Here is a 25711-nt window from a genome sequence, read left to right on the forward strand (position 1 = left end):
AGTAGGACGGTTTGCACTACTTCCTCTTACTGTGTATGCTTACAGTGTTTAATAAAATCCCATACGATCTTCCAATTAACCTCAGAGGTTAAACCTACCTGAAAAGGTTGAACACACACAGCCTCATGCTGAAGCAACCTAAGCCAAAAGGATCAAAGTTTGTTGTAAGATTTCCAGCACTTCCTGACTAAAGCTAGCTCTTGTATTTACTTATTTATTTTATCTTTGTTTGGAGCCATTACATCTTCTTTCAAAGCAGGAAGCGGAGATCAGTACAACTTTTATGTCTTTCATTTCTTGCTCAGTGATCTAAAAAACATCCCAAAAACGATTTTATTTTAATCAGCAGTCAGTTTATCCAACATCGTAGTTTGTTTCTTGCGTTTGAACTTGAGTATGGCATGAAACCGTCTGCAGTCTTGTTGGCTGGTGATTTTTTTCTGCAAATAATGGCCAAGGGCTGTTGACAGCTCTGGTTTTCACATCTCCTTACTTTTCATTAGTATCTGTCAGCAGTCTTTGGTGTCATTGACTGGGAGTTTGTCAACTTGCTCACAAGTGAGGGACTCGGCTGTTGAGTAAGTTCATTCTTTCCTTTACGAGTGAGGCCAAAGAAGTAAGTGAAGGACCTGGAAATTTTCTGTAGGGACTGCTTCTTCTCCCTTCTTATTCCCAGGTGGAAAAAATATGAGATTTTTCCACCTACATTGTTGACAGCATGCAGAGAATCTCAGCCTCATGAATCTCAGCCTAATTATTATCAGCCTTACCATTCTTTGTAAATTCAAATTTTCTAGTAAACTCTGGAGCTTTTGTAAATAGAGGTCACAAAAAAGTGAGACCAGGGACCAAGTTAGGCAAAGATCCTGCAGGGCTCAGTGGGAATGACTTGTGGTTGTCTTTTAATAAGGAGTTTTGTCCACTTAACAAACCATAGCAGTTGGTGGAGCAGTTGGGAGGGAGTGAAGCTGTAATCTCAAGTGTGAGCAATTAGTCAAGAGTACACTTCTAAAAACTGAGTCCAGTACAATTCTCATGAAAATTCCTCTTAGAGTTGTCCTGGATTACAACAGCTCTTGTGATGTGTGAATTGCCTACAGTAATCTAAATATGGACAGGGCCATATTCTGAGAACCATTAGGAGTTTCAGGTGGACAAGCTTAACAAAAAGTTAACAAAAACATAGATGCTTGGTTTTGTTCTCTGAATGATTCCCTCTCTTGATTTATTTCTCTGAAAAATCACTTTGCAATTATGTGACATTTAGTTTATATGATTCTGTGAGAGAGCTAATGGAAGAACTCATTTATCTGTGTATTTTGGCTTTTGGGGAAGGAGCTACTTGCTTTTCAGGCTTTTGTTTGAAGGAAAAATGCAACATATATTGTGGTTTTGTCTTCTTTCATGAAACACAAGCAACTTGTTTCATGCAGTGAGTCTGTGGAGCAGAATTCTCTCTAATTCCTAAGACATTATGATTAAAAAATAAACATTTTTTCTGCTTTAGCCAAACACATAATTCTTACCATCTTTGGGGATTCCAAAGGTGCATGTGAGAAAGTGCATAGGGATTAATACGTGTTTTTAAAGAGAGGTAGTATGTGAAATGAAGAATTCAAGATGTTGCCTCTATCCTTTTACATTAGAGAAACTTTACCTTTCTAATACAGTTTGTTATAGCTGCATTTTTGAAACAAACTAGAAACATGTCTTTCTGGAGAGAACACAGCTCCCCTTCAAGGCTCCTTTCAAACTCTCCAGCTTCTACCATCCAAATCTCTAGTAATGTCTTCAGACATTTTAACTTGACTGTGCATTTGTGTCATCTACCATGATGGCTGTCAAAGACTGTTTAAGGACTTCAGGTGAAAGGTGGTGTCTACTGCTTTCAGTGTAAACTTTTGCCCTTTTGGTTGATAGCATTTGACCTTGGTTCTGTCTCTGATTTTTTTTTTCTGACTTCCAGCTATTGAAAATTATGTTCTTTGTCTGCAAGGTAAGTTGTAATTATAATTTTTGCAGATGTTGTCATTTGCCTTTAGAGAGTTATTTTAGGGCTCAATTATTTGTGAAAAAATTTCAAGATTCCAAGTTTTTTGGGGTGTTCTGAGCTGGTTAGCATGCTCCCAGGTGTGAGTAATCACACCTCCAATTTAGCACAAAGCCACCTCTACTGCTACATTCACTGAAAGCATTAAAGGAGGTTTGCTGGTATCTACCTTTAATATTAAAGCCTAAAAAAATAAGAACTGTCTTAGTGGCTCCCAATAAAGCCTGTTTCTTTGCCAAAAGAAGGATTTGGGGGCTTGGCCCAGTCCTTGAAATTTCTTTCTATATTCAGTTGTCTACATACAGATCAGACTGTATGCAGAGAACTTGAGTGTGTTGGAAAAATCTGTAATGAACTTTAGGTTTTGAGGTGTCAGGAGGTTGTTTTGGGGATCATGTGCTTGGACTCAGGTGACAGCTTTCTCCCTGAAGGTGCCCAAGCCACCATTTGGCAGTGTTTAATCCCTAAACAACTGAGATTTCTCTGTCCTCATTTTCAAGGATAAAAGTCTTACAGTCACAAGAGCTATGGATCGTTCACCCAGAGTTTTCCACTCTGGCATGCTTCCAGTGTAGAAAAGAGAAAAGGTATTCCCAAGCCCATCTTATCAGATGGAGTTTCAGCCATTTGCCCAGTTTCAGGTCACCTAAGTTTATCCCCTTCAGCATTACAAATTAACCCAGCATATTTTCTGGGAACAAGGAGTCATAAACATAGTAATAACAACTGTTTTCCACATTAGTTTGCTTCCTTCTCTGGGTTACAAAACCCTATTATTATTATTGTTTACATTTAAACAATGAGAATGCTCTGTCCCTGCACAGCAGCCTCGAACCCTTGTGGTCCACAGGACTTTTGTGGATGCTGTATAGCACAGTCATGGTAGCGTGCTGCTGCCCTGAAGTCTCCTCTGCAAATAATGGGCTTGTTCAATCTTGAATAGTTCAAATTTTTTAAAACTATTTCCTCTATGTGACCATGTTTATTTAGAAAGGAAAAAACAGAGACTGCTCTTGTAACCTGCAGAAGTCATCGGTGCTTCAGGGGGAGAGAGGACATGTTTTAGAGGACAGTGATGACAGTTAAGCAAGTGAGAGGAGGCAGTGTGGTATAAAACAATAATATAAAACCAGAGAAAACGTGACAAAGTAGGCTTTGGGTTGCAGTGCGCCAAACTGTGGAATACACCAGAAATATACTGATTAGCTGCCAATCTCTGCTGTTGCTTGGGAGGCAATAACTTCAGTGGAACTGCTGCCACAGATGGGAACAGGCTTACATTAGATCTATTTCTCAGCATTCAGGCTTCAAGAGAAACTTTGTTTGGTGATTTATAGCATGGTGCTTGCTCCAAAGTGCTCCCTGCAAGAGGGGTATTTGCACAAGCTCTTTATCAGCCAACTGCTGGTGGCTGCACCTGTAAACCTTTAATGCCTGTGAATCCACCCCAGTGGGGCTGGCTGGACCTAAATACCACTCAGCTGCCAGGGGGTGCCAGGCAGATGCAAATGCTTTTGGTCAACCTCATAATAGAGCCGAGTTTTTTCCTTCCACTCAGGTGCAATGAGAGCTTCTTTCTGCTTGCCTGAAGAAGAAAACATGAAATAAGCTCAATGAAGTCAAGGCTTTTTGTTGTTGGTTTGTGGAGACTAACATACTTACATGCTGTTACCTGTTTGTAGTTGAGCTGTTTTCTTCGCTAGTTAATAAAATAGACTTATTAAAAATAGATGTGCATTTTTTTTTGTGCCTGAAAGAATTACATGCAAGTAACAGCAGGGCCTTGAAACAGCTTATATATAACATATATTCAAGTTTTTCATAGCACAGAAGAAATTCCATTGAAGAAAAAATTCTGAGAACTGATGGACATTTCCAGACACTCAGAATGGGGGAAAAATGGAATATTTGAGGGCCCCTTATACCTTACTCCCCTAAATGCTGTGAAGAAGTATGTACAAGATATTTCCTAAAGAAAATCTCAATTTCTTGCCCTGAAACTTCCCTCAAAAATATAGTTCAGCAAATAAATCCTTGTTGGGAAGTGGAGGTACTTTTAATACTCTTTATACTACTTTGCTGTTGTTCTGTTTGTCTGAGGAGTGCATTTGGTTCTTTGCTGATCCTTTGAACTGGATGGGTATCTGCATTGTCATCCTTGGTATTGAGCATTTGGTGTTCTGGAAAGGTGTCTGTAGGTGTTGAGCAGTGGCTGAAGTGCTGCAGTGTGGGGCTGAAAACAGCAGCACTTACGGGATGTGCTGAGATGGAAGCTTTTGGCAATGGACATAAAATCTGTCATGTTAAAAAGACGCTGTTAAATACTTCAAAGATGGGCTGCAGGATGAGACCTGAACTGAAGAGGCCTCATTTGCTGCCACTCCAGAGCAGGGAACTACAAAGAGTGCCCTCACCTTTGATCCACTTGCCTTGTGCTTTTTCGCTTAGTGCAAATACAGGGGTAAGAGCTCAGTTCAAATTATGTTGAACTAATCAGGTACAGACTTGGGAAGGCAGGAGCTGGTGGAAAATAAATGCATTTTTTTGCAGAGTCAACAAGAGGAAGAGCAGAAAAAATGTCTGGGAGTTGCGTCTCTGTTGTATCTTATTCTTGTGAGATTCATGGGCATTAGTTCAGCTGCTGCATGTGTCAGAACAGGTGGAATTTGCTCTTTGGCCTTTGTTTCATCTTTCCTTACATCTTCATTCTCCTTATGGAAAGGGGAAGAAACACAAAACTGTTTCAAAAGCCTCTTGGGGCTGAGGTATTTTCCCGGAGCTGCAGATGCGGGGGACCCCAGAAGCATTACTTTCTGTTAATTGTGACATCTAATTGGTGAAGGTTGGGAGGTTGATGTGGTGGGCTGCCAAGTTTATGTAAGTTTGCATAATTACATCTCTTACATGGCTGGTGCATCTCTTTCTGCTATTGCTCATCTCAAAATAGTGTGAAGGTTTTTAAGGAGTGCTGAAAAATCCAGCCTGATGAGAGGCTGGTGCTCCTAAACCACCCTTGGCAGAGGTGGGGTTTTGTTGTCTCACGCCACAAGCCAGCCTGGGCTGTCACACCTGGGCCAAAAGCAAATACAGTAACAGGGCAGGTAGCTGGCTGTAATGTGGAAAATGAGGGTAATGCTGCTGTTAAAAAGCTTGTCCTCCACACTGCTTCCCTGAATGGGCCAGGAAGCATCCCAGGAGACTGGAAAAGAAGGAGAATGTTGCTTTAGGTTGATTAAAATCACAGGGACTGGCTGCTTTTTCAATCAGGTAAGGGCATAGGCTTCCTGTTTGGATCCTGGAGACTGGAAACAGGACATGGCTACAGCTGCTGTGCTGCAGTTGCTTATAGATGTTACAACAGCTCTTTGCAGGCTTATTTTTTTTAAATCTTATTTTGTAGAAGTGGCTCATTAAAGAAATCACTGCCTTTTAAAATAATATGTTAATAGTTTCTTTACAATCCTGCATCTACAAAATAAAAAAGCCAGGTGTTATTTATGTCATGTCTTTCCACAGAAAGCAACTCCTGTGAGCTTTACCTCTTTTCCACTGACTAAATTCAACCAAGAATATTGTGCTGCTAAGTACAAGGGATAAGGTATTTTGTTCTCTCATTGTGGTGAGACTTCCTTTCTTTAAAGGAAGTGAATTTCTGTTGAGAACCAAAAGCAATTCTCCCAGTTGCCTCTCCAGAAGAAGTCAGTCTGTTTTCTGCTTCTTTCCTTTTTGATCAGTGGAAATGGCATTGTCTTTTGCTGGTGTTAAATATCTTCTTGTCTTGAAGAAAAAGCTTGTTGAAGCCCAGGAGGGTGAAAGAATTGGAAATGGGAGAAATTGAGATACCATTTTGGAAATATTTAAGTGGGGGGAATGGTGACCTTTGAGGATTGCTCAGTGCATTTGCTTGCATTTTTTCACACTTTTCCCATGTGTGGGGACATTGTGGGTTGCACAGCCACAGACAGCTTGCTGCAGTGTGCACGCCTAGGCCACAAAAATTCCAAATCATGAGTCAAAATCAAAACTGCCTTGATAAGTAAGAGACAGTGGCATTTTCATCCTATCAGTTATGTAGATTTTACCATTTTCAAGTGTAATCTCACAACAGTGTGGGTCAGATTTATGCAGTGTAAGGAGGACTTCAGGTTGTTGGCCCATTCTGAAGATATTTGCTTATATTTGCCAATCTAAGATGACAAGTAATGATATGATCTTATAACTAGGTTTTTTTCTATTCCATCTGAAGCTATGAGTAATCTTTCAGTACTGAAATATCATAATTACTTGTCCAAACCCACCCCAATTGATTATTTTAGAGATGTGATGGAATGAATATTTTTTTAGCTCCTAATTTTGCCTCACATCAAAACCAGGTCTCTCTTCTTGGCTCTCTGTCCTGTTTGCTCTTTATGGATTTTTGGAAATGATGATTTCTGCAAATTTTCCTTTCCTTCCTTTGTAATAAATAGTTTTGTAGCCTTTATCTGTGCTCATCAGCATTACAGGAGCATATGATATTTTCTTTGGAACCAGTTCTCCCACAACTTTTGACCTGAAAGCTTTTCTGTTTCCCAAGTATCTTGTTCATCTGGAAAAAAAAGATTCTGTGTACTTTAAGAGTCATAAATAGGGTTTCCTATTGCTGACAAAGTTTTATACTTTGGCTATAAATATATTTGTGATTGTGGCACAAGACTTCATTGGTTGTAGTGGTCTCTGTTGGTTTTCCTTGCTTACTGAATTAATATTCTTACTAATATATATGTTTCAGAATACATAATAAACCTGGTTTTCCTTTTCCTGTGCTGCTTTCATAATGTGTTTCTGTTGTTATTACTCACTGTTGAGTTCTCCTTTCTGCTGTCACTAAGCTCCACATCCATTTTTTTCCTACTTCGTTTGCTCCTTTAATCCCACTCGTGGTATAAAAATGGATCTCATACTCTTGATATTTCCAAATTTTAGTCCTGCCTTCTATCCAAGCTCAGCAGTGATTTGGTTTCCACGTTTGATCAGAGTTTTCAGTTGTCATCAGACTGCAATCTCCCACCTCTGGATTTTGAACCTCACTGCAGAAACCTTGAGCCCCAAGCCAGAGGTGCTCTTCTCCTGGATAGCAGCATCTCTGTTTTGGCTCTGCTGCTCTGAGTACTGCTGCTGTTTTTGGAGTTAAAAAGGTCACATCCATTTCTTTGTTGGCTTTGCAACTGTGGACAGAGGGAACTATCACCAAATACTGCAGGATAAAATGCTTACTTCTAACTCCTGTGTGATTAAATTAATCCTGAAAAAAAGTCCAGGTTTTGTGTCTCTCTGAAACAAGAAACCTCGGTAAACCCTGCAGCACAGCCAAGGAAAGGCCTATGATTAAAGACTTGTGGAGGAGCTTGTTTAGAAAGGACATGTAAATAAAAAAGTATAAACTGATTAAAATTCAGTTCACAGAGCACCAGAAAGGTGTCATTTTTAGATTAGGAATTGAAGCAGACGTGTGATAGCTGCATTCAGTGGCCAGGCTTCTGTCATGGCTTTAGGGAAAGCCCCTAAGAGTAGTCATGAGGCCAGAGAAGTACCATCCTTGGTAAGGTGTTACTCTGCCTTAAAAATTACTGACATGCTCTTTTGCCTTTTGTTTTACTTCTTAGATACCTGGTGTGAAGGATGTGCAATCTTGAAAACTTTGAAGTTTATTATTGTCTTACAGTGCAAAGTGTACTTTTGAGATGTAATTTCTCAGCAGCTTTCCCTATGTTTTTTCCAGGCATTATCTTTTTGAAAGATAGTACAGGATTCAACCTTTTGATTGAACAGCATCCTTTTCTTTTAAGGTGCTCCAGCAACTATTTGTATTTTCCAGAATGCTCATTTTCAATGGAGAGAATATATTTCTTCATGGATGGAAGTTGTAATTGTTTTTTTTATTGTTGTTTCCTGGCCATGATTTTTGACTGGTTGTATTTGCTTAAATTTAAGTTTGGATATCGTGCAGCGACCTTTTTTGATGACTCAGCATCCAAGCTAAAAAATTGCCAAAGCAGTTTCAAAATTAGTTTTGTTGCTGTGTGAAGATAGAACAAGCTTCTTAGTAGAATGGATTTATACAAACATAGATGTATATGTGTGTGTGTGTGTCTGTTATGGCTGTATAAACTAATTTTAATCCTTGGAATCTTTTTTTATTTAAACCAGACAGAATTGTAAATCTTGAGTTCTTGATGACTTCAAAAAGAATGAAACCTCTTTTGCATCCATTCTTTGAAAAAAACATCAAGAAGGAATTGAAGAAGAAAATTAATGGAGCTTTTAAATAGTCTAGTATGCTAAATGAGAAGCCAACAGATTGTGCATCAAATTGCTCCATGTCTTCAAAACTGCACAAATTTATAAATTCTGAAGCTGCAGATGTGAGGTGTATTTTGCTAGGGTTTTTTTTTTGAGAGAGTATCCATTTGCATTATACTAAGGATGAGCCTATAAGGATGGCTCTTGTCATGCTGAATGCCACATTATTTTATTGCTGCGCTTTTTGCTAAATACAGCACCCCTGAAGGGAAGATATGTTTAATAATTGTATTTTAATGTTGAACTTGGCAGACTTTAATATCCTTTACCATGAACATTGCCACCCTTATGCTGCACACTTGCACATGCTTTATAAAGCAGCTGCTTTATAAAGCAGTATCTTGTATATTTAAGCCACAGTCGTAGCTTCCTCCTCTGGGTTTCATAAAACTAGGATAACAGAGTCTTTAACCTCAAATGACTTTGCATCCATCCTTTAACAACTTCTCCCACAGTGTTTTCCTCCATTCTGCAGGCTGGAGCCTGTCACTCACATCCCATGCTGAGGTGGGAGGGAGAATTAACCTGCGTGCTGAGCTTGAGTGGAGTTGAAATTAATTTCTTTGAATTTATAAATACATACTCTCGTGCCCACCAAGATTTTCTCAGGAGGACTCTTGCTTCTTTGTGTTTTAATAGAGCTTAAATTTGCCCTAAAGTCTTCTTGCTAACATGCATGCCCACATAGCACAATTTTCCTCTCTGGTTCTACTTTAAGCTGGATCATGAAAGCCAGGGAAAGGTTTTCTGCTTCAATGCTTTTGCTCTTTCTTTCTGCTCTTCTCTGAAATGCACAGCAAGGAATTCAGGTATTATAACCAGAGAGCAAACATTTGTCCCATGCACACAGGCCAAAATAGAGTGCTAACACAAAGAGCTGTTTGGTTACTGGCTGGAACACTCTTTTACCAGAAGAGTGCTTCCCCAGGTGCCCATCAGCCCAGCTTGCTGTGCAGAATGGAACTGCTAGGGAGAAAAATCACCTTTTCCTGAGCACCTTTTAACCAGACATCTGAGACCAAGTTCCATAGAGACACTCTGTGGGCTTCTGTCCCTCCAGCAGAGGGGGGGGCAGGTTCCAAGGCGCCTCCACAGCAAACACTGAGCTCTCTGTATGTACCTTTCCTTCACGTGTGTTGCTAAGTCTCGAGACCCTGGTCTCTAAAAGAGGGAGGTGAAGGTGTGCCTTGTTGGTCAAGACTGAAAGATAACAGGACTGGAACATGCAGTGCTTTATTTTGGTCCTCTTAGCCACAGACATTATTACATCTTGATCAATTTGGAAAAAAAACTCCCTGGAGGTGTTCAGGTCCAGGTTGAATGGACCTCTGAACAGCCTGGTTGAAAAGTGTCCCATGGCACAGGGATTAGAACTAGATGATCCTTTGGGTCCCTTCCAACCCAGGCCATCCCATGATTCTATATCAAATGTAACTGTGGGGTGTGGAGATTTAAGGCTAGGAAGGAGTAATCTAGGTGGGAGCCTGGACAATGACTGCTAATCCAATAAATTAAATTGTTTTTAAACTACTATTAGGTTTTCAGCTGAATGACTGATTTCACTGGTTTCTCTGCTGTGAAATCTGAAGGCAAAAGCCTGTTAAAATGTGGTTGTCCACATTGGGTACAACATGAAAGGACTCTGCAGCAGTCATTGTTGATTAATACAAGGATTTGTAGTTCCTCTCTGTCTTGACAATGAGAACCAGCACAACCAACATGTTATACATGTCGTTGTTTTTCCTCTTTTACATTCATGGAGGATTTTTTGGTTTCGTATTTCTTTTTTGTTACGGAAGAAGCCAGCTTGCCAAAGTATCAGGTTCCTGGATTTTATTGTGTGGATCTAGATGGGAGTGATTCCTATCTGAAGAAGGGTGTAGCTCCTCTTCTGCATGGTTTTAATCTCTGAAGGAAGGCTATAAAACTTCCTCTCCCTCTCTATGGATGTTTGGAAGGTGTTCCCATGTCTGCTTTATCATCATTTATTATCAATCAGATAATGAGGGTTATATTTCCTGCATGCTGTGCTGCAGGTGACACCAAGTCCATGCCACCGCTAACAGAAGTATCTGATCAGCCAAGCATATTGCAGTGGACTCTCTGCCCACTGTTTGATACCAGCTTGGTGCTGGTAAGTAAGAAGTTAATATCAGTGTGTGTACTTGCATCAGGTATCTGAGGCTGTTCTTCCTGGAGCTGAGCTGTAGCACAGCAGCCAGAAATAAAAATGCTGTGAATTGTGATCTTTGTTTGAGGAGTACAAGTCATGATAGTGATCTGGGAGCACGCTCCACCCAGCGGGTTAGGTGGCTGTCCTGGAAAGGAGGGAGTCTGGGCTTGGAGCCGAGACATAGATCCTGTGTCTGACAGTGCAACAGATGCTGTTACCTGATCTCAGAGAGGTCACCTGCTCCATCTCAGCTTTCACATGTGAGAGTATTTACATGACTTGTGGGAGTGGTGGGAAGACTCATTCACTAATTTTTAACTCTCTGCACAATCTAATGTGCTAATCACTCATAAAATACAGAATAGTTAAGTAAAATATTTCTAAGGAGTGTCACTTCTTTTAAATCTACCTTTATTTAAAAACATCTGATATTGCTTAAAAAAAACTCTCATGTTTTGTCTTACTACAAAACGTAATGACCCCAAAATGAAAAGCAGCATTGAAAATAAATTAGCATGATTATATTCTTCAGGTCACATAATAAAGTCATGAATAGACATTAATATTTAATAGAACTGCTTGTATAGATGGTAGATTTGTTAGAACACATCTCACTGGTGTGGGATTATCAACAGTTCCTGCCCCATGGCAGATGAGTGGTGGGAACGGAGATGTGAGTGCTTCAGAAAATAACCTCTAGTGTGGTCTGTGAGTGACCTGGGTTTGTTTTGGTTTGCTTTTATGGGATTGGTTCATGGCTGGGACTGCTGATGCAGAAATTGAGCTTTTTCCCATCTGCAAATGGGATTTTGTGAACAGATGTAACCATCAATTCAAGCTTTTTATCCTCACTGTCCTCTTTCCTTGACCTCTCTCGTTGGGAGAGGACTCATGTAACACTGTGAAGTGAAGAAAAACAATCCATTTGTTTTCAAATGGCTGTTGCTGTCACTCGTACTCCTTGGCTCACTCTCAGTATTAGTGAGTCTGAATGGCCGATAACTAATCTCAAGTGTATTAATTAACAGGTAGTCTGTCACTGGGCAGTTATTGAAAGGATCAGGTAAAGCAAGTCTACTCAGCATTCATGTCTGAAAGATCATATGGAAAACTTCTGTTCTAGTTTATTTTGTCATTTGTTGTCTTATTTTCCATGGTCTTATTCATAAGATTTCAGTGTATTTCCACTTGCAAAGTCACATTAGCAGAATGCCTTTTTGTCAGCTCCTGCTGCATAGGGTAGGCTCTTTCTTAGGGAACAGGTGTTTGATGGGTTTCCCACCAGGGAAAACACCCCAGTTTGGTTCCACCAAAGACATGTGGGTGAGAATTGCCTTACCAACAGGAAAAGCTGACTGTATTTCTGGGGAGCTTTCTAGCCAAAGGTTCTTTGGAAAAAGGGCAGTTAATTTCCCTGTGTGGAGTAGGGGTGGGTGGTGGAAAAAGATGATAATACTAGATTTACTGTGCCATTATTTGTTAGAACTGGAGCTTTTAAAGAGGGAGGGTTTTTTGACAAGGCACACTTAGGATTAATTTTTTAATGCATTCTTACGCTGGTAATGTTTGAACAGTGCATGTGTTCATATTTGAAGCAAACAGCTTGCATCTAATGCGTGCCAGCGCTTTATGCAGGAAGACAAGAAGTGGTAGCCAGCAGCCAGCAAGCCCTTCTGAGGACCTCTGAGCCTGCTGACAGGCACACTTACTCTGCATGTAATTTGAAGAAAGGCATTGTGCCCCCAGTGGCTTGGCTTTGAGTGAAAGATGGAGTTTTGCGCTCTCATTTTGCACTGAGGATGAGCTCACAGATAAATAGGTCACTGTCCACGGAACTATTTTGCTCTAAATCAATTAGAAGCAACATGACCTTAAGCCTGATCTCCTTGCTCTACAAAGATATTGCTGATTTGTGGCTGCTTCTGAAGAAATGCACAGGTGTGTCTAGTATTTCGAATTTTCTTAGTTGCTTGATTGCAGGTCAGGCAGGAACTTTGGCAGATAGCGTTATCCTACTGAGGAAAATGGAATGTGTTTTAGTACAAACGCAAAAGTTGTATTCTGCTTGTGGGCATTCATGTAGAAATATAATTTATTGGGGTGTGTGTGTTCTGTCCTTGTGTAAATTTGCAGTGTATCATTTTATTTGCAGATGTATCTCTCAGTACACCATATGTATCCACAAACTCTATTCCTGTGTGTTACATGGAAGGTACTTTGCTCAGGATTCATTCATGCCGTGATTATGGTGATCGGAACAGCTGCTAAAGCTTACAGGGAGAATTTGCTGTTGCAGAGAGCTGTCCTGCTGTTTCTGGTTTACACTGTGTTTTAATTTTCAACTCACTGCGTTTTGTGTGACTATCAGACACATAATTTCTCCTGATCCCTATTGGAGGCAGAGAAAAAGCAATGTTTCTTTCACAGGATACAGTTTGGCATCCACTAGTTGTTAGTATAGGCGGGTTGATCTAAAATGAATTATTTCTTTAATTCCTTCAGTCAGAGCTTTCTGTAGAAATGTTGTTTCTGTTAAGAGATAATGAAATAGTAGAGATATTATTTGCTGGTAATAGTGCAGCCACAGTCCATTGCAAAATGAAAGCATGTTTTGTGGAACAGGGACAAGGAAAAATTGCGTCCTTATTCTGGTGCCTGAATCTACATTCCCAGTTCTGTTTTCTGCTTTTGGTATGCATGACTATTGCAGAGGAGACAGAGCTCCGAGCCCATGGACTGGTGTCTGACCTTCCAATACTGTTGCTTTTGAAATGTCAGATTTAAATAAAACAGGTATGTAAAGGGTGGGTCTTCTAACTAAAGGGTGCATCTTCTTACTGATCTTTAATTAGTATTATTAATTATAAACACGTGAGTCTGAGTGCTCTGCTTCTCAAGCAGTGCTTGATACTACCAGGGGTAATACTAAAAGGCATGCTGCTTGGGAGGAATGAATGAAAGGTTTAAGAAAAATGAGGATAATCAGATGGAAAGGGTGGAGTAATCAGCCTGAGTAACTTTTGTTCTTTATGTGCATCCTCATCTGCATCCCTGAGAGGGGAGGGGTGGATTTAGGAAACCACTGATTACTGTAGGACACAGTGAATGTGGAACCAGGGAGTTTTTTGTGTCAAATCATGGTGGTGCCTATGTAACCATGCCAGGACTGCTTGTGTAAAGTGCCAGGTTTAAAATTGGGTATTTTTGTTTGTATTTGATCACTGAGAAATAAGTGAGCAGGGCTTTTGTTAGCAACTGCCAAGGCTTGATTCTCATCTGTTGACTGCCTCCACTTCTTGTGAGCCTGTTCAGTGTGCCCAACATCATTCCTTTCTGGAGAACTGTTGGAACATTCTGCTCAAAGTGGGCAGAAGGGTTGTCCCGTTCCCTGGCACTGTTCTTTACCTCCTGAGCTTTTTGTGGACTATTTTTTTGTGCCTACAGTCAGCAGAGGGGAGAAAACGTAAGTGAAGGAAAGGTCTCAGCAGGGCTGACTGTATTGCACTAAATGAGTCTGTAGCTGGCTGTGGGAGATACTGAACTGTGTCCATGTCCTGCGTTGTTTGCTGTGTTTTAGAGAGGCATGATGTGTTTCATCTTTTTCATGGCAGCAGACAGAAAGCCACAGTGCTTCAAGAGTTCTTCATTAACAACTCTGTCATCTGTGTGGTAAGGTGGGACAGCCAGCTGGGTTATGAATTCAGCAACCTCTTCTTTAGAAGTAATCTGTAATCAGTCCCAAATACTGGGGAGTTTAAAAGTAAATGTTTTAACTGAAAACTAGTACACAGCTCTAAACAAGTCTCTTAGTGAGCGCTTAGTCTTTTCTCTTTCACACTCACATATTCCCATTCAAAACACTAGTTTATAGATGTATGAGTTACATGAAAAACTGTACTTTTGTGTACCATAAAATAATATATTGTCTCTTGGAAGTTATTCTCGCCATCCTCTGTGTTGTTGAAATAATAATAATCAAGAAAGACCTTACTACCAGGCCCTGCAATGACTGGACAATGAGCAGCACCAGTTTTAAATTGAAAGAGGGTAGGCTTGGATTGGGCATGCAGAAGAAAATTATTTTTACAGTGAAGATGGTGAGACTCTGCAACAGGTTGCCCAGAGAAGTCGTGGATGCCCCACCCTGGAAGTGTTCAAGGCCAGATTGGATGGGGCCTTGAGCAGCCTGGTCCAGTAGGTGGTCTCCCTGCCTACAGCAGTGTGGTTGGAACCAGATGATCTTTGAAGATTTCTTCCAACCCAACCCATTCTGTGCAACCTCACAATTGTTAGCACTGCTATAATTTATCTCCAGAATAGATGTGTACAATAAGCAATAATATTTTACCACTTTGCTGCTTTATAAAAGTGTTTGGGTTTTGTTTTTTGAACAAACAAAAATCACTCAATGTTTAAAATCTTACCATGCTTCCAAAATAGTACAGAAAAATAGCATTCTGTGTAGTAGAATTCCAGGTATTCATATTCATACAGGTCCTGTGTGTGTTGAATTTTCAGTTAAAGCTTTGGGGCCTGCTTTGCAATCATATTTCTGAAGAGGAAGAGTTGAAAGCAGGTGGTTCTGGTGGAGACAAACTTCCAGTTTAATTCTCTGAAACATGTCCACTTCAGCGTATGTGTTTAAATTGAGTGATTGCATCATTAGTTTTTCAGGCTCACTGAAGATGGGTCCTTTAGCTTGCATGTGGCTCTTCTGCTCAGAGTTGATCTTTCAATTTTCTCTATTTGGAAGACTTCCACTTCTTTGCAGAGCTTTAATACTTAGAAAGCAAAATTCCTGTAATAATTTTCTCAGAGCATTAAATCTTACTAAAATGCAGTTGGCAAAATTTAATGTCTTTGTTATTCCATAGAGGCTTGCTTGCTAAAGTACTGAATGAGACACATCTGGGTAATTTCCCTTCTTATCACTTGGGTCCTGGCTAGGGGAACATTTTCTACTGCTCAGTCTTTATATACTATTTCTCCATTAAAAAAGAAAAAAAATCTTTGCTTTTTGCAAAATCTGCTGCTTGTAGGTGACTAAGTACATCTAATACTTTAGATGTATTTTTATTCTGTACACTCAGCATGATTTGCAGTATTGGGGAGTTAACAATGCTGCAGTTTTGGCAATATTTAAGTGTGGTTCCTAGCAGTCTGAAACTATCCTGCAAGAGCAGAAAAGGGTTTACCAGCAGGCTTGGCTTCCTTCAGGAAAGAAGAGAGCAATATTGTTGTTGCAATAGTAAGAGCATGCCGTACGCATGAGGTTAATTGTATATTTGGGTAGTAGGTACACCTGACGCTGATGCTGCTTTATCTCTATTTGTGCTTAATACAATTTTAGGCTTTAATATGGCTGTGTGGCATGATTCTGAGTTCCCCTTACTTCTCAGTTTGAAAAGAGAGTAATTGTTATGACTTGAAATAGCACAAAGAGTGTGTCTTTCTCACCAAAACAGAATGAGCATGCACGCAGCAAAAGCGTGGTAAAACAGATAAGATGCTGTAACTGGTAACAGTTTGAGATGTCTTGCAAAATTGCAGCACACATTTGTCTTACTTTTGTCTTACTTTGGATTTTCTTCAAGAACAAAGACATACTAGAGTTTGGGTTTGATCCCGAGATTGACTTTCTAATTATTACACCATTTTCTTCTGGTTACAGATTAGCTAGTGTTTGTAAGCCATATCCAAACTTAAAGGTGATCCCTGACAAGCTGTGGACTACAGAGCAGTGTGTCAAGTAGGTGTGACTGATGAAGCAGAGGAGGAAGAAGCTGTGGTATTTTACACTCGTAGTATCTTGTGAATGCATCTATTATACATGAAAGGGAGGGTAGTGTATTTCCTCTCATGTTTGTGCTTTGGGAGGATGTTATTTTGGCAAAATAAGGCAAAGAACTTTGTTGTCTTTCACAAAAGGGGAGGTGGAAGAAGAAAGAGAATAAAATACTTTGGCATGTATATTAAGCAGTCAAATCCAATAATACTAGGGTTTGAAAGAACCCAAAATCTTGGTTGGCTCTCAAAATGGAATACCTGCTTTTGAGCAGGTATTTAATAATTCAACTGAAGAAAATGGGAACTGTTACACCTCTTGTCAGTTTGGGCCAAGCCAACAGCATTGCATTTGCTGCATACCTCAAAACTTCTTTTTTTAAAGGAAGGATCAGTGTTTCTCCCTACCTGAAACCAAACCATCATTCTGATAGTTTTGTAGGTAGTCTTCTGCCAAATCCCCAACTCTGTGATCTCAAAGAGGAAACAGGTGGATATTGTGATTGCAGAAAGCAGAAATTACCTGAGTAAAGTAGGGAGTTCAATAGGTTTCTGTGCAAAGATGTTGGGTTTTATTTTTTGTTCTTTAACCCATGACAAGTTCCTGCCTCTCATATTTAAATTCTGGAGTTGTAGCCTTTGGGGATTAATTTGTGTGTCTTGAGTAGTTGTGATGTTCTTCAGGTATGATCAACAGAGCAGAATTATCTAGTTTCATTTCAGTGAAATAATTTAAATATTACCAAAATTTAGGAAGTATGAGCAGTGCTGCAGAAATATAATTTTTGGATTTTGTGAAGAATCTGTCGTGTTTTCTGATGCACAAGACGTTTAAAACAAGGCCCAAACAATAAGTGCCTGTGTCCGCTGTGCTTGGGCTTATAATACAGGGAATATTGTTCTGAAGAGTTTAGATTTTCTTTGGCAATACCACTTCCAAGTCTTGACTCAAATAGATCATTACTTAACTATTGTAGCAGTGGGCCCCTGAATGGGGAATAATTAGCATTGACTTCATGATTGCAGAAGGCTGATCAATTTCTTTATTGTACTATACTATACTATATTATACTGTTAAGAAAAAGCCCAGCACCCTTGCAGACTGTCCGATACTTGCTTTGACCAGACTGGTCAATTAAATCCAAACACCATCACCAGTGGCCAAGTAAGAAATCACCCGTTGGTAAACAAATCTCCATAACACATTCCACATGTGCACAACAACAGGTACAGCAAGTGGAGATAATAATTGTTTCTCATTCTTTTCTCTGGGCTTTTTCACAGCTTCCCAGGAAAATCCTGGGAGAGCTATATCTCTCTCTGTTCAGAGGTTATGTGATTACTACACTTAACACTGAAGATGCATGGGATTCCATCCTAGCCTGTTGGAGCACTGGGTATATAGTAGTGCTGTTCTCTGCATATTGTGACAATAGGCCAGTCAGTCTTAGAAAATGTACAGATTTTAGCAATGCCGTGGAAGTGGAACTTGTATAAAGCATTCTCTTAAAAGTAAAGGTATTCTCTTAAAAGTAAAGGTATCTCAACTTAAGGATCTGCTTTACATACCAGGGCTTTTGAGAAGAAATAGTCTTTTCTAATTAGGAGAGGAAATGGGAGATAGAGCTTAGCTGTAGTCTGTAAAGCTCTTAAAAGTAAAATTCTTATGTAACTATGTAATTAAAAATGTTTATTGGACACTTAATGCCATATGAAGGTGTTTGGAGCATAAGTCTGTTTTATATTTCTTTGTGTCAGCTACTGGGATGCTGGTAGAAGCAAAGAAATTGCATTTTCTGCTTGCTTAGGATGTTTTAGCTCACAAGAAACAAACAAGTTGCAAAATGACTGGTTTTCCCTGGTGATAGTTCCCTTCCCAACTATTCTGTAACAGACAACTGTGTTTTACATGAAAATTTCTGAATTTATTCGCCCGCTTTTCCTGGTCCATCATTTGAATGATGGCGTAGTCCAATGAAATCAAAATGAACTTTTCCTGAAGGTATTTTGAAATGGTGAGATTTGAAATTTTAGTTTATGAACACTTGCAGAAATTCCTGTCATCAGCCCAGTGTGGCTATAAATAGCATGAGGACCTGAGGAGCCTCATCTGCAGCTGTTGTGCCTGAGCATACCAAGCAGTGAGCTCGCAGGCATTGTCACTGATCAGCAGTGATTTTTAAAATTCAGATTTAAAGCTGGAAAGCTCACTTGGCATCTTGAGCAGCTCATTAGTTTTAGGTGGCTTAGAGTAGAAGAGGGCTTCTGTGCATCAGCTCTGCTGCTCTGGTTCTTCCCTGCTTGGGGGGTCTTCACAAAGGAGCTGACTGTTAGCAATGGTGGTCGGGGGGTGAAGATGAAGAGGGAGGAATGAGGAAATGAAAGATTTGCCTTGGGGCTGAGAGAGATTAAGGGACTGCTCTGAAAGTCATTATCTTGCATTTATAATTACCAGATGGGAGGGTGGCTTAATGAAGAGATTTTTCAAATGAAGACCCCCTTCATAAAAGGCATTCAACTCTTTGGGTGGGGTAAGCTGTTCCAGAGGAGAAGCAAAGCAAAACTGGCTAAGGAAAATACACTACTTCTTGAATTTAAGGCATGAATTTCATAGAGAAGCTATAGACAAGTTTTCCTGAAAATTTTGCAGACTCAGAAAGAAAGAGGAGGAAGAAAAATTGTCATTTGATTTCAGATGTGCTCCTGGGATCTGTGCTGAAAGGCATAATTGTGTCCGGATGTGTACAAATAGATCAGCTTTCAAGTCACTGTAAAGTAATGGCCATAGAATTTCCTGCAGAACCACTCAAAGGGTGGTGTAATTCCAGCTGGCTTGCTGGGAATTTTATTAAACTGGTTACAGGAGGCTCACAAGATATGTTGGGAGACTTCCTTGTGTGTAATGTGGGTGCAGTCAGTTCAGAGTATACTCAAATGATGTCTTCTGTGAAAATGGGTTTACTTCAGCATATCAGACCAACTACAAATGATGATGAGTTTTAGTTTGATCAGAAAAGAAAGAGGAGCTCTTTATCAATAAGGGAAATTCTTGACTGCAGTGACATTGATTGTTTTCTCAGATCCCAAGTTCTTCAGGACTTGCTGGCACCAGGTAATCCAAGCACAAGTTATCTTTGTGCCCTCGTGCTTAAATCTGTCATCCTGCTTCATCTGAAATGCAGCCAGGTGCTTCTGATGGGATGGGGTCAAGTCCCTCTAAGCCATCTTCCTTTATCATTGAGACAGGACTATCAAAGCAAGATTTAAATTGAATTAGAAGATTCTATATCTGCAAGATTGTGGTTCACATTTTTAGTGAGCACAGCTTTTTGCAATAAGAAACATATATTTAACTGATTCCTTTATGTTAGGAAGATGACACTTCTGTCCTCTATGACACTCATCATTTGAATACTAGATAATGTGAGGATTTTTTTAAAGAACCTCCAGTTGTCAGCTTAAAAAAAATCTTTGCACATTCCCAGCTTTTTTTTTAATACGTTGGCGTTTTAAAAATAGTAAAAAAAAATCGGTACTAACTTTAAAGAACCTTATTTTACTGTTTATTATCACCTACAATACTAGATGCACTGTCATTCCCAGGGGCTTTCATTTAAGCTTCTTAAGAGACCTCCTCAGGAAAGACAGGATATTCAAGCATGTTTTGATATGAGCAGCTTTTTTCCAGCAACGAATTTTGGGTCCAGTAAAACAGAGAGACTCTTAGGTCTCTGCATTGAAAATACTGTGTAAAGCAGAAAAGATAGAACAGGGAAAATAATGGGCTGTGTGAATCTTAATCTATTCAAATACAAGTGAAATTTGATCCTATAAAAATTCCTTACAAAACAGTGAGCAGATTTTCAGTAATTCTGTATTTTTATGTGCACTTAATTAGCTTTACAAAAATGGAAATGATCCCTAAAGAATGTAGCAGGTGGCAGGTTCTCTATTTAAAGAATATTTCCAAGAAAATATTTTCCCCAAAGGCTGTGAGAGTAAGGAATGTGTGCTCTCACAGTCTATGTAGCATGTCTGCCTTTTGTTGCCTTATCCTTTTAAAGAAACAGCATTTTGAAGTAATGATGGACAACCTTGAGGTGAAATCAGATTGAACCCCAAACAAACTGTGATGAACTCTCTTTTTCAGAGGGATGCTAAAAGTCACAGAAATGGTGCAGAGCAATGAGTCTTTACAATTGCATCTCCTCTGAAGGAAACATACTGAAGAGGGATTTCTGGCTAAATCTATGGGTGGTAATACTGGGCTTAAGTGTGTCTTGTTGAGCTGCTGGATGTGACCTGTTTGGCAATTCCAAGAGTTGCATTTCCTTGCGCTTTTTTTTTTTTGCTGCTATTTTTTATGTTGGTTGTTTCAAATTTTTGAAAATCAGTTCTGATGTTAGTGCATACTTGGCTTTTAGAGGTATGCCTTGAAACCAAATCAGCAAGAACAAGATGAGATGGCTTTGGTGGAGGGGAGTGCAGCAGGAAGAGCAGTTTGGTGTCTGTCAGTGGATGCACTGTGCTGCTCCTCCAGTTGCAAACAGACAGGCCCTCACATTTGAGTTAAAATGGAGTTTAAAACCAGGGGCAGGAAGAGACTGTCTTTTCAGTGAAGCAGTATTTGATCAGTGTTGTGGGGCTGATCTGTGCAGGTGGCAAAAGCTGCTGCTCCTATCAGAGGGAACACTGGAGCAATCAAATCTAGACTTGGGTCTTCACCTTGCACAGTGGGATTCATCACAGGGCTACATGGGGAAATAGTGATCCTTATGTAATGATACATAAATAGTTTCTCTTCCTTGGGAATGTCCTGCCTCCAGGAGTGTAGTGTGTCATGTATTTACTTACACATGCAAAGTTCAACTGTTTTACTACATGCCATGCTGTGCAACAATGAAAATTATGTCTGCCTGTGACTTGAGCCAGGATGGCATTTTATAGACTGATGATGTTATTTTCCCATCTCCCACCAAAAATTGGCATTAATCCTGTAAGAGTTTATATTCAGGGTCATGAGTCCACCTGCAGGTATTGGTTTGCAGAATCAGGGCTGTGTAGTTTTTTAATAACTGCTGCAGGAGGTCTCCTTGTATCATAAGGCACAGACAGCAAAAATAAACTCTAACATCCTTTTTCCTTTGGGGAAGTGGGGTATTCCTCTTCTGGAAATTACTTGGCTGTCTGAGATTGGAGTTTTGAAACATCTGTGTTCAGTGTTCTGTTGAAAACACTGAAATGGTGACATAACTGGAGGTCTGGGTGAAATATGACTTGAGAGTTAAAAGTATCCACTTATGGATTTGACAGCATGGTATGCAGAGGTCTTCTGATCAGGCAGCAGTTTGCCGGATGCAGGAAAATAGCTCTGATCAGTGTGTGACCTTGAAAGTGGTCATGGGTCTTCCTCTGCCCAATGGGACCACAGAGAACAGAGAAGTTCTGTTTCACAGCATAAGTTCTTCCACAGTCACTGTGGAAGAAGTAACTGAAAGTGGCTTTTTTGCTATTCTCAAATAATTGCAGTTCTCAGAATTTTACATGTGAGAATTGCTCATAGAAGTGTCTGTCTGCTCACAATCTAGCATTTGTAAGACCTCAGTGACAGCAAGTCCTTGAGGACCAGAGCTCTACTTCAGCTTGTCCTTCACTGCAGGTGACACTTATCTTTACATCAGTTTTAGGTTTTTACTTACTTTTTCTGTGCACATTCAGAGCTCTGAGTGTCAAAACCTATCTTAATGGCATTCAATTCACATGACATTCATTCTTTCAATGTACATTAAAACCCAAAACTTCAATGTCAGTACAATGTCAGATTAAAAGAAATGTTCATAACCAATTAAAGAAAAAGCTACGTTGTCTCTTCTGTACCATGAAGCTAATATGTGGAATAATTATTTTTTAGGAATTGCAAAAGAGTAAAACTTCTTGTTTCCTTGTAAAAAAATGAGATCTTAGTTTATGAATGAAGCAACTCTGTCATGCAGTCTTTGTCACAATCAGCGAAACCCAGGCTTCTGCTTGACCTCCGGAAACATGCTGTGGGAAATGCCTATGCTGAAACACTGGGACAGAAAACCAAGGGTTGGGAAAGCAGAATGGTTGTCACTAAGCTGAAGTGGAAGGGCTGAGATAAAAGCTTAAGCGTTGCTTTTCAGGGTGGAGGTAGAGTGTATGTGTGTGCTTTCAAGGGGAAGATGTACTTTCAAGCCAGTTCTACCTGTCTTGTTTAATGCTGGTCTTTTGGGGTATTTGAATCTAGATGATAGGCTAGAGAAATCATAAGTTTCTTGGTTTTGTTTGACTGAGAAAATTTGAATAAAAATTGAATTTAATTCATAAAAATCCCACTGTTTAACATTGTTCATGAGGAATATTAGTTCTACAGTGTTTTGTTCAGTGGCAGTTCTGTACTCCTTCTAAATGTCAGTAAATGTAAATTCCTCTATGTGTGTGCTATTCAAAGAAAACTTGGCCCTTGGCAAACACGTGAAAGGCTCCAGAGATTTTCACGTATTTTTCAGAAGTTGGACAGTTTTCTGAGCTTTTGTGTTGTAGGGATTTTTTTTTTTTTTAATGTGTGCTGTGAAATTTTGCATTAAATGACTTAGCAATGCAATTTTTTTTCTCTTCACAGATGAAATCATGCATCAGGATATCATTCCCCTCTATGCTGCAGATATTCAGGACCAATTAAAGAAACAATTCGCTTATCTGTCAGGTAAGACTGTGTTGTTCCCTCTTATACACATTGCTTAGATACATGGTTCAGCCTGCTGTCCTTTCACAGTCTCTGAAGACTTTTATATGAGAAATCAATGAGTAACTCAAAATTCAGGCTACTAAGACTTGTTATTTAAGGATTAATTAAAAGTTTTTTTAAAAGTATAATAGAAATTTTAAAATTACAGGTAACTTTGCAGTTAACTGGAGATTGCAGCATGGATGCTTTGGTGGTTGCTGTGGTCTTACAGTCCTCAGCTCACAGCCCCAGCTGCCACAGGCTCTGCTGTCATGTTTGATACTGAAGCCCAAGCTGGTACATTGGTTGTGACCAAAGTGATGGGGAAGCACCATGGTACCACATTCCCCCACAGCATCAGTGCTGGGCTCAGACATGTGCAGCATCAAATTCTGGGCAGGATTTTTGACTTGCTGTCACTGACTGCCTTGTGCAAAGGAACCTGCTTTTGGGTGTAAGACTGTCTCCAAAAGCAGCACAGCCACTTGCACACAGAGAGTCTCTGTGCCTGGGCCACCTGTGCCAGCCTGGTGATGGGGCTGTGTTTGTGCCATGCAGGGTTTTGGTGATGGGGCTGTGTTTGTGCCATGCAGGGTTTTGGTGATGGGGCTGTGTTTGTGCCGTGCAGGGTTTTGGTGATGGGGCTGTGTTTGTGCCATGCAGGGTTTTGGTGATGGGGCTGTGTTTGTGCCGTGCAGGGTTTTGGTGATGGAGCTGTGTGTGTTTGTGCCATGCAGTGTTTTGGTGATGGGGCTGTGTTTGTGCCATGCAGGGTTTTGGTGATGGGGCTGTGTTTGTGCCATGCAGGGTTTTGGTGATGGGGCTGTGTTTGTGCCATGCAGGGTTTTGGTGATGGGGCTGTGTTTGTGCCGTGCAGGGTTTTGGTGATGGAGCTGTGTGTGTTTGTGCCATGCAGTGTTTTGGTGATGGGGCTGTGTTTGTGCCATGCAGGGTTTTGGTGATGGGGCTGTGTTTGTGCCATGCAGTGTTTTGGTGATGGGGCTGTGTTTGTGCCATGCAGGGTTTTGGTGATGGGGCTGTGTGTGTTTGTGCCATGCAGTGTTTTGGTGATGGGGCTGTGTTTGTGCCATGCAGGGTTTTGGTGATGGGGCTGTGTTTGTGCCATGCAGGGTTTTGGTGATGGGGCTGTGTTTGTGCCGTGCAGGGTTTTGGTGATGGGGCTGTGTTTGTGCCATGCAGTGTTTTGGTGATGGGGCTGTGTGTGTTTGTGCCATGCAGTGTTTTGGTGATGGGGCTGTGTGTGTTTGTGCCATGCAGTGTTTTGGTGCTGAGCTTGGTCCATCTCCACACTGAGCCCGTGGCTGGCTGGTAATGGGCAAAGGGAGATGGTGCCTCTGCTCAGTGACCTGGCTGAGTGGAGGAAGGTGTCTGATAAGCTTCTGAGTTTGTTCTCCTGTCTTCTGCCTGTAAAAGCTCTTGCAGATGTGCAGCAGTGAACTTGCTGGAGTTATGGCCCTGTCCTGCCCTCCCTCCAATACGCAAAAGAGGAGAGCATCAGTGGCTTTGCAGCGCTGCCCTGCATCCTTCAGTAGAAAGGAAATTTACTTCTCTGCTCTACAGCTGGACTCTATGACTGTTCCCTCTCCCTCTGAATCCCATCCTGCATGGGATCCAGAGAAACAGGGGAATGAAACAATGTAATACTTTACTTGGCAAGAGCTCACTGAATCTTGTTATACTCATAATTAGCTATTAATTATGAATTATTTCTGCTTCAGAGCCTAAACTGTGGGTCTGCAGTAGTGACTGTGTTTTCTGTGGAGTGGTGGTAGCACTTGGAAAATTAGATATTTTTTATGAAGCTGGCTGTTCATGCTTCATTTGAGATTATAGTGTGTAAGCTACAGTTCTTCCCTGGAAATTTATTTTTTTGACTTTCCAAGCTCATTCTTATCCACGGGCAGAAAATGTCTCATAAGGGTGTTATGCAAGAATAAGCCTATCTATGAAACTATAAGTAGGGTTTGTATTTTGCCCCTCTGAAGTGAGGGGGAAAACTGCTGACTGTGGTAGATGAGTTGTTGAGTTCACAAATCCACAAGTGTCTCCAGCACTCCACAAATACACCTAGCAGTGGAGCTTAGTAAGAGCAGCCATTCCTCATTCTATTTATTCTATTTTCTTCTATCTATTCACACTCATGTCAATTAGAATTTTGTTTATTTGCCTCAAGGTATAGGTCACCTGCATTACTGTGACTACATCGTTGTCGTTATTATTCTCGGGAAACTTGAATGTTAGGCATTTTCATTTCACTTTGGAATTTAGGTTTTTGGGTTCTTGTTATCCTAATATTCTTCTGCAGGATGTTTGTTGATGGTTAATTCTCTTTGCTGTACCAAATACTGGTTTTACAGGTTCTGTGAATGAAGGAACAGAGCCAATGTTTTGGTACTTGATTTATGTACAATTTGTTTGTTGTTACAGTTGATCTTAAGAGGGGCTTTGCTCTAAGGCCACTTAAGACATTCCCAGTGTGTGAATGACACTTTTTGCTTATTACTGTTACCTTGAAAATAGAATCTAAGTACATGGCATAAAACTCATTAAAATGAAAGTCCATAGATTACTAATGCCTTTGGTAAAATAGCAT

At 40.3% G+C, this 25711-nt stretch overlaps 1 protein-coding gene across 7 annotated transcripts in view; it reads left to right on the top strand.

Annotated features, from left to right (window-relative positions):
- MCF2L (MCF.2 cell line derived transforming sequence like) overlaps positions 1-25711 on the top strand; it is a 156371-nt gene that overhangs the window by 67282 nt on the left and 63378 nt on the right. For all 7 annotated transcript variants that reach the window (XM_030948330.1, XM_030948343.1, XM_030948371.1 and 4 more), the window contains one exon: positions 22993-23076. In XM_030948330.1, coding sequence (XP_030804190.1) covers positions 22993-23076 — 84 coding nt within the window. The remainder of the gene's footprint in view (positions 1-22992; positions 23077-25711) is intronic.

Source organism: Camarhynchus parvulus, chromosome 1, assembly GCF_901933205.1.
Source record: "Camarhynchus parvulus chromosome 1, STF_HiC, whole genome shotgun sequence".
Taxonomy (NCBI): domain Eukaryota; kingdom Metazoa; phylum Chordata; class Aves; order Passeriformes; family Thraupidae; genus Camarhynchus; species Camarhynchus parvulus.